At 29.8% G+C, this 12,125-nt stretch overlaps 1 protein-coding gene across 1 annotated transcript; it reads right to left on the bottom strand.

Annotated features, from left to right (window-relative positions):
- Positions 1 to 6,560: 6,560 nt before the first annotated feature.
- LOC112711468 (uncharacterized) lies at positions 6,561 to 9,883 on the bottom strand. Its single transcript, XM_025764130.3, has 6 exons — positions 9,590 to 9,883; positions 8,865 to 8,948; positions 8,104 to 8,143; positions 7,519 to 7,587; positions 7,311 to 7,420; positions 6,561 to 6,940 (listed from the first exon to the last, which is right to left on the bottom strand). Exons 1-6 carry the CDS (start codon positions 9,805 to 9,807, stop codon positions 6,805 to 6,807), a joined length of 657 nt encoding a protein of 218 aa, XP_025619915.1. The 5' UTR covers positions 9,808 to 9,883; the 3' UTR covers positions 6,561 to 6,804.
- Between the last annotated feature and the right edge of the window lie 2,242 nt (positions 9,884 to 12,125).

Here is a 12,125-nt window from a genome sequence, read left to right as displayed (position 1 = left end):
ATCTTAAAAATTGGGGCCAGGTGCACAGGCGATATTTTGTTTATCGTCGTTGGCAAAAGGAACGCCATCTGTATATAGAGGATGAATATCCTCTTGAACATCAGGCGTTCCTCTTCATTGCCAACGCCGATTTCCATCATTTCATCGGTAAGACTTTTGAGGGTCTTACCCTGGAATCTTCTAAAAATTATTTTGTCATCATCAGAAAGTTTCTTATACTCAACTTTCTCAGGAAATAGATCTCCTAGAAAAAGGAAGACAACAAAGTATCAAAGTCGGTTCAAATACACCCAAGCATCAACTTAAATACACCCAAGCATCAACTTAATATACACCTGTAATTTTGAGCTAGTTACTTGTTGCGTTGATGCCAAGCGCATGACCTATTGTTTTTGGTGTTATTTGGAAAGTACCATATCCTGTCTTCAGTCTGTTCTCCCCAAGTTTGAAGTTGTTTGCCAGCTCCCTTAACAGTTGGTGATCCACCCTTAGTGGTGGGATGTGCATCAACCCACCGAATCCTAGATCCTTCACAATCGCCTTCTTCTCCTTGGTCATGTTTCTGAACTTATCACTTAGAAGATGTGTGGCACACTTAAGGTCTTTTGTTTGGTTTCTTGCTGCCATTTTCTCTGAAACGAAAAATACACCCAAAGATATCAGTAAGATACACCCATATATATGAGTCAGATACACCCATTAATAACAGTAAGATACACCCATTGATAACAGTAAGATACACCCATATATATGAGTCAGATACACCCATTAATAATAGTAAGATACACCTATTGATAACAGTGAGATACATCCATATATATATCAGTCAGATATCACTCAAACATGCTTCAATATCAAGCAACATTACAATGTCAAGCAGTATACACCCCCCAATCTACGGAATATACCCCCAAAAATCAGTTACCAGAAGATCTAGAACAACAAGAATAACAGGAGAACTTAGAACAACAACGTAGAAGAACAGTGTAACAAAGAAGCAAGAATAACAGTAAACCCTAGAACAACGACGTAGAAGAAAAGTAAAACCTAGTTCGTAATGAACTTACCTTAAGTATTGTTGCTTTGTTTTCTCTTCAAATTGTTGATGGAGAGTTTGATGGTGTTTTGATGGAGGTTTCAAAGGTTAGCGACGACTTGTATGTTTTGAACTTCGATTTTCGCTCGAAAATGGAAGCGTTGCCTTATTTTCGAATCGTTTTGAGAAGTGGAAGAAGTGGAAGAGTCTGCCATTACTCGTAGGATACGTAACCGTTTGAGTTATGAGCACGTGAATGTGACGCTCCGTGTAATGCCTCTTCATGCACGTGAGTTGTATTTGGGTTGGGCCAACTTGTAAGCTTGTAAGCTTGTATGTGTAGCAGGCCCGTTAAAATTAAAATTGCTTGAATGTGGAGAATTACCCTTTCATAACGGATAGAATAACAAAATAATAAACATAAAATCTAAATCTAATTAATATGCTTAAAACTAAACAAATCAACTCAAAATTTAAATTTAAATTTAAATAATAACAATATATATATATAATCCTTAATCGGCTCATCTAGAGTAGTTGGTTCAAGAGAGAGAGAGATTTTTCAGTACAATTAGTAAATTTGAATAAATATTCATTTATATTCCCAGTCTATAAGGCAAAAGCAATCATGTGTTATCTACTTATCTATAGCGGTTCTCATGCAACCCACTGTATCAGTAGTTCAGTACCAATAAACCATTAATTATGAATTATTATTATTTAATAACGAAGTGGGGCTTTAATTTGCATTTTACCGGCAATTGTCACCATAAGACAATTCCGATCCTCGAGCACTGTACCCAATTACACCAAGATTAACACTAATAACCACTTTGTAATCATAGTTTTAAATAGTCATAATTCTCAAACATGAATTGATCGAATTTAAATAAACAGCTTAATTAACTTTTTTTGAAAAATTAATTTAAATAATAAATAATTATATTAAAAATAATTTATAAATAAATTATTTTATATTTAAATTTTTAGTTTTAAAGTGTTTATTTTAAAAAAAATAAAATTAAAAAAATTTTATTACGAGAAAAGTCATTTTTTTAACTTTTTTTATAAGCTCCTAAATAGTTTCTTAGAAAGTTACAATTTAATTTTAAAAATTATACCAAACATTAATACTACTACTTTTTATAAGTCAAAAACCAGAAAAAAATTACTTTTAAAATTTTTCAAACAAACCCTAATTCCATCAAACAATAATCGCAACAATCTTCGACATGTATAAATCATATCCACAGTTAAAATCTCAATTTAATCTCTAAAATTTTTTGATATTATAATTTTAAATAAATTTATTAATTTTATAAAATTTTTATTAAATTTAAAAATTTTACAATTAAATTTTATTACCATTTTATATTTTAAATATTTAATTTACTTTTTTAATTTTACATCAAATTTCGATCTTCTTTTTATCCTGAAATTTATTTGTCCCTACCTATATTAATATCATAAGTTAATATGAGATTTCTTTCTTTGGATAATAATCTCTTTTTTTTTTTCTTTTTTTCTTTTAATTTTCTCATTCTAATTAATTTGTATATTTATAGATAATATTGCAATGACAAGGTTGTTTTGGGGAAGAGGAACATATGAGTGAATTAATCCCCATGATGATGATAATATAAGCCGACAAGAGAAAGAGGCTTTTGTAGACTAAATCTTTATAGGATCAACCAATAATTAATTATAAGGTGAAAATTGAAAAAGAAAAAAGCATTAAAAATGAATAAGTAGTCCAATTCAGACTGCTGCTACGAACGAACTCATAAAATAATAAAATATTATATATAATCAAGAACGTGTTAGATCCAAGGAACTCTCATCCAAAACACTACTATATATACAGTGCCTATGATATGATAGTGCTTAGAGTAATAATTATAATTAATAGTATGTGCAATAATTAATTAATTAACTATTTAATTATATTGGCCACCATGTCCATAAACGAGATAGAGTACTAGCTAGATAAGTTTTTAGGGTTTATATATACATACGTATACACAAAATAATGTAGTGTTATCATGTTAAAATTCGCAATGTTCCAATCATGCATACCTAGCTACTTAGCTATGCTATATCTATATATTTTATTTTAATAAAAATGAGTTCTTATTTATTGTCTCTTCTGTATGGCTATGTTCTCCGAATATATATATTCTGGAAACTAAAAGGGTAAACGTTGGATTCTTTTTCTTTTTTGATAATTCGAACCATCCATCATAAGTATTTAATTATAAAATTAATTGAATCTAATACATGATTTCCATCCTGAATCAGAATCCTTAATTTCTCTAACAAATTATTCTCAACGTTAGCTGAAAACATTCATGCTTTATTCAAACTGTACAATGAAAAATAAGCAATTTTGATGGCCAATAAAAATAGTTATGGATATGGTAACAATTTATTCCCTAACAACAAATTCTTGAATGAAAATTAAATCTGTGACAAATTAATCTTTAATTTATCAAAATGAGAGATATTATAAAAAACAAAAAAAGTTTATTAGTAAAAAAAATTAGTAGGTTAAAATAGATTTTTTTGTTCTTAATATATATAATTTTTTTAAAATATTTTTAATCTTTAATTCTATTCAATTTTATTTCTAATGTTTCAATTTGTGTTAGAATTATCTTATAAACATTAATCTATCTAAAATATTAGGGACAAAATGAAAACGTTTAAAAATAACTTTCACACAAATAAAAAATATTAGAATAAATTACCATTTGTATCCATAAAAAATATAAACGCTGACAAATGTATTCATATAAGAATAAAACGACAATTGTGCCCACAGAAGATAGCTTTCATGTGCCAAGAATACTCTAATGGACCAATTGTGTAACCAACATCCAGATACTCTTGGCACACAAAAGCCATCTTCCGTGATTATAATTATCGTTTTATTCTTATATGAGAATATTTGTCAGCATCTATATCTTTTATGAATACAAATGATAATTTACTCATACTAAGTATAAAAATAAAAGAATAAAAAATACTAGCTAGTGATAAAATTTAATGAAATTAAAAATATTTAAAAATATATTTTTGCTATTCTATACCCTAAAAGTATATGTTAAATATAAAAAAATATTTTAATATTATTTATTACAAAAATATTTTTTTAAAAAATATAAATAATATTAAAATATTTTTTTGTGATATACTTAACCTATATCCTTAGATACAGAATAATAAAACCCTTAAAAATAATAACAAACATTTACGTTAACAACAAAAAATATATTTTATCTATTTAATATCGTCAGAAAACAGACTAAGAGTATTTTAACTATTTTTGGTAGCCACTTCATTGTTAAAAATATTTTTGTTGACACTTATCTTTTATGATCAATAATAACCAAACGTCAATAAATATTGTTAATATTTTTTTTATAATTAAGTAACCATTAAAAATATATTTAAATACTTTCTTTTGGTAATTATTAACCGTCTATGACAATTAATAACCACTACATTTGGACATGTGTCTTTTATACAACTATTAGTTATAAAAATAATAAAAATATTCCTATAAAATGGTTAATTTCTAATATATATAGCCGCAAACCATTCTAAGTTTTTTTTTTCCCTTTTCTAGTAAGGCATATCGTCATATCGAGCTAATTAAGTTGAGGGTGACGATGAGTTATATTGATCCAATAATCTCAATTATTTGAACTCTTTAATTTGTAAATATAATGGCATCATCATGATCATGTATATAATATAATGTTTTAATTAATTTAATTTTTGGGGTCTATAATTTGAAACTTTTCATGGTAGTACTCATCCGGATCGATCGACGGCGAAAAGGTTCTTTAAAGACTCCAATATATATCATTCTTGCTTGCTACTCGTTTTAAAAAATCTTACAAAAACATGATCTAGAAATCATTACAAATCGGAGAAAGAAAAAAAGAAGGAGGGGTAAAAAGCAAAAGAGAATTTGAAAAGCAAGACCCCACTTAATTGTATTCTTTTTAGGGCTCATTTAATGCTCTAAAAGCATTCAAAATGTATGTTCATACTTTGCAAAGGCACTGCAACTTTATTTATTTATATCTATTTATTTTTTTTCTATATGCTTTAATTTGATGCTTTGAATAATGTTTCAGTTTCTTTTGTCACCCTAACACCCCAAACTTTTGAGGCAAGGGAGATAGTGGCATTTGAGGATTGGCATGGAGACAAAGTTTCCACACATTGAGCTTTTGCAGTCTTTAGCAAAGAGGAGAGTCATATAAAAATAAAATTATAAATTAAAAAATTACAATAAAGCTCAAACGGCTTGTGTTGTGTTGCCTTTATTATATGTGAAGAAGACCACCCTCTTTTGAGTTCTTTTCTTTTATTTTTTTTAAATAAAAAAACTTTAAGAAAATTAAATACCAATTATTCTACAATAATATTATGTGTACAAAAAAATTAGTCATTAAATTAACAATCAGTATAAAGTATATATTAGAATCAAAATATATATATTAAAAAATGTGTGAAACAAGATATATGTAAATAACCAAATATAATAACATATAACATTTTATTATTTTGTTATTAGAATTATGGTATTTTTGCAAACTTTTTAAATAGTTATTAAAACAATTATACTAAAATGACTTTTATATTGATAAATAAAAGAAAATTCAAATATTAATATATATTTGTAAGATACAAAATAGATTCTTATTAATAAGTATGGCCACTACGTAGGTTCTTTATGTTGCAAGAGAGAATTTTTGCATGAAAGTAAGGGATTTCTCGGATCTAAAACCCTCCAATAATCAGTGTATAATTGTGACACACAATCATAGCATCTCATCTGTACCTTGGATCCCTCAACTAGCAAGGGACAAACATAGATGGATCCACATTCCAAATATATAAAAGAAAAGAATAATTAATTTAGTTATTAGTGGGGGATATTAGGAGGGAATGTTGTTGTAAAGGCCAAGACATTGGAGATGACCAGTCAAAAAGGCAACTTATATATTGGCATCAAAGTTAACGAGGATAAGTGCAAAAAAGTTGACCATCATGCATATGACATTCTGCTTACAAAGATTTTTGGGCCCTTCTTCCATATTTTCTGTTTCTAGGTTAGAACAAAATAATCTAAATACTAACTACTTATTCAAAATAACTTGAATCTTGACACTTCTTTTTCCTATGTATCTATCTCATGCAAAATATACTAGCTTTCATGTTCTGTAAATATTTGTTGTTCCATTGTATTATTAGAGAGTAAACAGGATATTATTCACAATATAACCGATAATTTAGTCGTGTTTGTTCACAGTATTATAATAAAGTGAATACTCTCATAAAGATATCTTCACATAAAAATAAAATTACAAATTGTTAAATCATTTAACATATTTTACTAAATATATTGATTGAACGATCTAACAGTTTGCAATACCATCTTCATGTGAACATTCACTTTGTGATAATTATTATCAATTAAGAGTTTAAGACACCAAAAACACTTATCATCTTAACTAATATCGCATTTTACTAGCGGATAAGTTTCACTAATAAACTTGAAACATCCGAACAAATCTATATAATGGTAAATTTAGAAACTATATTCTATAAAACTATACAAGCTTTAATGAACATTATGGTGTACATGTGAGAGCATATGAGGGGATGAAAAAAAGGGGTATATATAAAAGACTTGGTCTAACACACTGGGCCATGTACATCAAAATAGGCTTAACTGAATTTTGTGGTTATTTTCAGACTGTTGGGTCCTTTCCAAAGCCCATAAATAAATGGGTTAGCAGCATTGATCCCCTACGAGTCACTTCTGCAGCTCGCCCAAGCAGTGGCACCTTCACTGTTTCTCTATTTGATATTGGCTTCTTGTCCCACCTAATTCATGCCATAAAATAAAAACTAATGAATTACTTATTATTATTGCTTACTTTCATTGTTTGAAGAAAGAAGAAATGTTTACTTGAGCCATAAGGAACAATTGATCTATCCATTACAATTCATAAATCTGTCCATAGAACATTCCAACACACTCACACACACGCTTCTCACTCCATAGGTAATTCTAATTTCACTGTCATAACAGAAATCATGCGATGCTTAATTGAAGCCTAGTGTGAAAATGAGCCAAATCATGCAAAACATACAAGAACTATTATCAAATACCCTAAAGACCTTTTCTTTTTCCCCTCAATTCTCAGAACAATACATGAAGGCCACAGAATTAGGGGTGCATGATAATACATACCAGTCCTCGTGGCGAACAATTTTACCGTCATCCACATACAACTTAATCAGTGATACCATATCTATGTGTTTCCCCAGGAATTTATAGTATTGCTTATTGTCAATTAATATCTGCATGCAACATCCATGAATTGCATCTTTAAGTAACATCATAAGAAATCAAGTAAGAGATGCTGCATTACACAATAAGTGATGGCAGATTTACCAACCTCTCCTTTTCCTGGTGAAACCATGTTTTCTTCAACAGTGTATTCCACAATCTTTGACTCCTTAAATACCTAAGAAATAGAGACAAAATAAAAGTCCAAAATTTCTCAACATTAAAACACGACACAAGATAAATAATATTCAAAGGAAAAGAGAGAAAGAAATGATGTTTTTAATTAACAAAATCAACTGAAACAAGATTTAATACGAATATAAGCATACAAGTAGGAGATATTTGAAAATGGAACAACTACTAATGATAACAGAAGCAAATGCAATATATTAACTATTAAGTTGCTGATAAATGACAGGTGCATCAGAGTTGAAAAAAGCGATACTGTCAGGTTATAGACAGAACAATAGTCTGTCTATCCTTTGGCAGATATTCATGAGATGACTTGAAACTTTCTGATTAATTCAAACACTTAATCTTTGTTTTTGGTAAAAGAAAACAGTAAATTTTTGTAATAACATCTTACATGTCAGAACTTTCAGCCTAATATTAATTAGGGAAAAATCAATTCATTATACAGACAAGTAGGAAAAAAAAAATGGAAAGATGGAGAGCAGCACGAAATAATGAAAACCTTGGGAAGAGTATAGAATGCTGACTTGATCTGCTTCACCCTGCATTATAAACATGGTAAACCATATAAGAAGAATTTCCATCGATTAGCAATTTCAAATGTCTTCTTGAATAGATGAATACAGGAAAGTAGAAAATAAGAAGCTACATACTGAGAATAAATAAAACAGAATATGAATTACACAACCAGAACTAAAGAAATGTCCATATCAGTAGGCTAAGAACTAACGATTATTACAAAACCTACATGTATAGGGATAAAATCCACTTAGATTCTTTCTTAATCTTTCATTCAATATGATTTATTATATACACATATAGCCACTTAGATTTTATCAGAGGTTGGCTTTGAATTTACTGGGAAAAGTTAAGCCTGCAATAATAATATACAATGTCAAACCATGATTGAATTGAATCATATTGTTCCAGTTTAAGAATTTCTGATTTTTAAAATCTGGGTACCTCAATTACCCGCATCAGTGAGCAGAGACAACAAATGATCCTCCTTTTTTTGTTCACGATTGAAATACTATTGAAAGAATGTCAAACATACATGACATACATAATCACAATGACGAAAGCAGTTTTCCTATTAATTTGCCTTGGCAATAGAAAACTTGAAACAGAAAGCTTAATCTTTCAACTTATGTAAGACTTAAAAGTCTTGTATACAAGCTTGATTTGAACATGTCACTTTGAAATTTCTCATGCCTATTCCATGGAAAAGCAAAAATCGAGTATAACAACAGAATGCATGCATACCCATGAGCTCGCATAAGTGGATCCTCAAATGAAGCATTTGGAGCATAGATTTCAAAGTCTTGAGATGTTGCACAAGATCCATACCTGAAATACAACATCCTAAGGTTAGAACATTAAGAATATTCAGAGAGAATGCAGTACATTCACAATTTGTTAACGAATAATTTGTTCTTGTAACAGTGGTTGAAAGAGCAAAACAATGTTCTTATCCTAAAAGAAAGGGAGTTTTTTAAATAACTAGAAGATGGTTTACATAGTCAAGAGTCTTCATCAACAAACAAAACCACAATAGGACATCGTTTCACTCACTAAGGTATCTTCGATGGGGTAAAAATGGTGTGAAAAAATTCTTTATGAGTGAACTCGGACGAAAATTTTCATGGAAGAGCTCTAATCATCTATAAAAATTTGCACACTATTTTTTCCCCTCAGCCAAACATACTCTTAAATTAAATTCATCTTTTTTACCCCCTCAAGAACAGTCAATCAAGCTATGATCCAATATTGTATATTGTCAATTGAGTCCATGCAGCTTACTAGCTATAGACCGTTTAGGGATTGCATGAATTTTGCATATAGCTTTTATTTCTCTTGAAATATTGTTTTCAAATACTAGACTACCTGGTCATAGAAGTAGGTTGATCTTAATTTATATCTCAAAGAGTTTGTATGAAATGCAAACAACAGAGCAGAAGAAATATCCACAGGAATAAGAAAGTGCTTACAGACGGAGAAGGTGAGGGAGAATGCGATCAGAAAAACGGTGGTTGTTGTTTGGATCAGCGGAATCTGAGGTGGTTTTTTCATCACTACGATGATCCATTGGTGATATTGATACTTTGAAGGAAGCAAAGAACACAAGTTGAGAAAGCGATGACTGAAATGATACGAGACTAGAGCGGGAAGAAATGTTGAAGAGTCGAAGAGTGAGTAATGGCGCCATGAACTTCAACGTGGCCTTACCACCTTCACTCCTTAATTCTTTTGCAATCTATTAATCTCTTCTAATCAATTATCATATTAAAGCTTCATCTTATTACCTTTATTAATTATTTTCATCACTCTTTGGTTTAATGATAAATATTAATGATACATATTATCTGTGTCATTTTATTTTATTTTTATTATTTATAGTGTACATTTTTTTATTTTCTCCTTTTAAGTATTAAATAGAAAATTTGTTATTTTAAATAAATTTAATTTTAATACTTTAAAAATATAAACTATTTTATATAATATTTCATTATATTCCTTTTGTAAATGACTTACATATATATATGAGTTAGACTTTATATACTTCAAGATTTAGGGATCAATGTACAAAATGATTGAAGATAAATTTAGCAATTTCTTTTTTAATATAGTATAAGATAATTAATAAATATTTTCCCCTTAAATTTATTACTTATGTAACTTAATGAGTTTAATTTTTGTACGGATTTGTTGTTTCTATAACTAAATAGTTTACTTGCTTATGTGTAATTTTATGTATCTAAACATACTTATATACAACACCCACCAGCTCCAAAAATAAAACTATTCTTTCCACTTAACATAGTGTTCATTGATATGCAATTATCTCTCTATGAACTTGATAATTAAAAATTGTTAAATAATAATTTAATTAAATATAAAATTATTTAACAAATTTTAATTATCAATTTCACATGACAATATTTTTTATTATTTCCCTATTTTTCATTCAATCCCTAACAAAGCAAATATAGGAAGAAATTAAACCTTTCACATTATCAAAGGTTACTTCGGTCCTTGACTGGCTCCCCTTGCATCATGTACACGTTCGTACATATTATTCAACTTTAAATTTTTATTAGAATCAGACCCACACAATGCGCAGACAGTAAATTAATTTTTTTCTAATCTTTTATTTTTATTTTTTTTATTTTTTTATTTTTTTAATTTTTATTTTTTTAATTTTTAATTTTTAATTTTTTTTAATTTTTTTAATTTTTTTAATTTTTTATTTTATTTATTTTATTTTTTTATTTGATATGCCGTCAAGGTATACATGCCCTGCTAAGATTAACATGTTTCTGTTAGAGTTTATTCTAAACAGAATTTCAGTACCGTCAAAGTCAAAATCTTTTCATTGATCAATGCACAACAAGCACAGAAGGCAATCGACTACGTGAGATTCTTCATTACTTTAATAAGAGAATGGCTGACACAAGGACACAAGGAGGTGATGAGGAGACTGATAACCTGATCCAATTGGAAGAGGAGGACATAAGGGGCGGTGTTAGCTCTTGCATAAATAGCTTGATCGGAAAGCTGTTCGCGGATAAACAGTTTTCAGTAGGAACAATGGAAGGGGCATTGAAAGCAATTTGGGGACGTCCGGAGGGACTTCGTGTCACCGAAATTGGAGGAAATAATTCTCAATTCTTCTTTGACAGGGAATGGGATGTGATAAGGATTGAACAGGGTGCACCTTGGTTATTCAAGGAGTATGCTTTGTATGTCCAACAATGAAAAGAAGGAGTGCGTATGGAAGATCAATTAATCAAAACTCTGCTTATATGGACACAGTTCTGGGGAGTGCCAGAGTTTTGAATAACTTTGGAGGTTGCACGTAAGTTAGGTGCTGGAATTGATAAGGTAATGGAGGTGGGTTTATTTGATATGAAAGGAAGGGAGTCTAGAATTATCAAGGCAAGGGTGGAGATAGAGGGGAACAGTTCAATAAAAGACTCCCTTAAGGTGGCAGGCCCTGATAAAAACCCAATTACAATAGTTGTTCGGTATGAGCGGATGGGGACAGTATGTTCTTATTGTGCTACAATTGGACACGAATTCAGAAATTGTATAGGAGCTATGGAGGATATGAAGGATAACCAGCTGCAGGAAGATAAAATTGGAGATTGGGTAAGGGCTGACCAAATAGGGACAAAGGTGGAGATAAAGAAGAGTCACCAACAAACAGGGAAGCAAGATGATGCCAACTCTCGGATGCAACGTCGTAAGAAACCAGTACTAGACTGCCTTATTGAAGGGCTGATGGGACTAAAGTTAAAAGCTAAGGATAAGCCAAGGTCTTTGAATAAAAAGACTATAGATACGAAGAAGAGGGAGAACAATAAAGGAGGTAATTGGCTGCAGAGTGAAAATTCAGATTTGTTTAAAGGCAACAAGGGGCTGTCAAGTGAGTCAGATAGAACTTTAATGACCATCACAGATGAAGCAAGTGCTGAAAATCTTCCGGATAGTGCTACACATTTAGACTGTGCAAGAAAGTTTAAG

The sequence above is a fragment of the Arachis hypogaea genome, chromosome 9 (genome assembly GCF_003086295.3).
Source record: "Arachis hypogaea cultivar Tifrunner chromosome 9, arahy.Tifrunner.gnm2.J5K5, whole genome shotgun sequence".
NCBI lineage: Eukaryota > Viridiplantae > Streptophyta > Magnoliopsida > Fabales > Fabaceae > Arachis > Arachis hypogaea.
Note: the sequence above shows the minus strand (reverse complement) of the source record. Positions and strands in the feature narration are given on the sequence as shown.

Excerpts from the sequence above, each read along its gene's own strand:
- LOC112711468 (XM_025764130.3), bottom strand. The coding sequence starts at position 9,807 with ATGGCGCCATTACTCACTCTTCGACTCTTCAACATTTCTTCCCGCTCT. Across the intron at positions 8,144-8,864 it reads CCACTTATGCGAGCTCATGG|GGTGAAGCAGATCAAGTCAG; the intron begins GTATGCATGCAT and ends TTTATAATGCAG. Across the intron at positions 7,421-7,518 it reads TTTCACCAGGAAAAGGAGAG|ATATTAATTGACAATAAGCA; the intron begins GTTGGTAAATCT and ends TGTTGCATGCAG.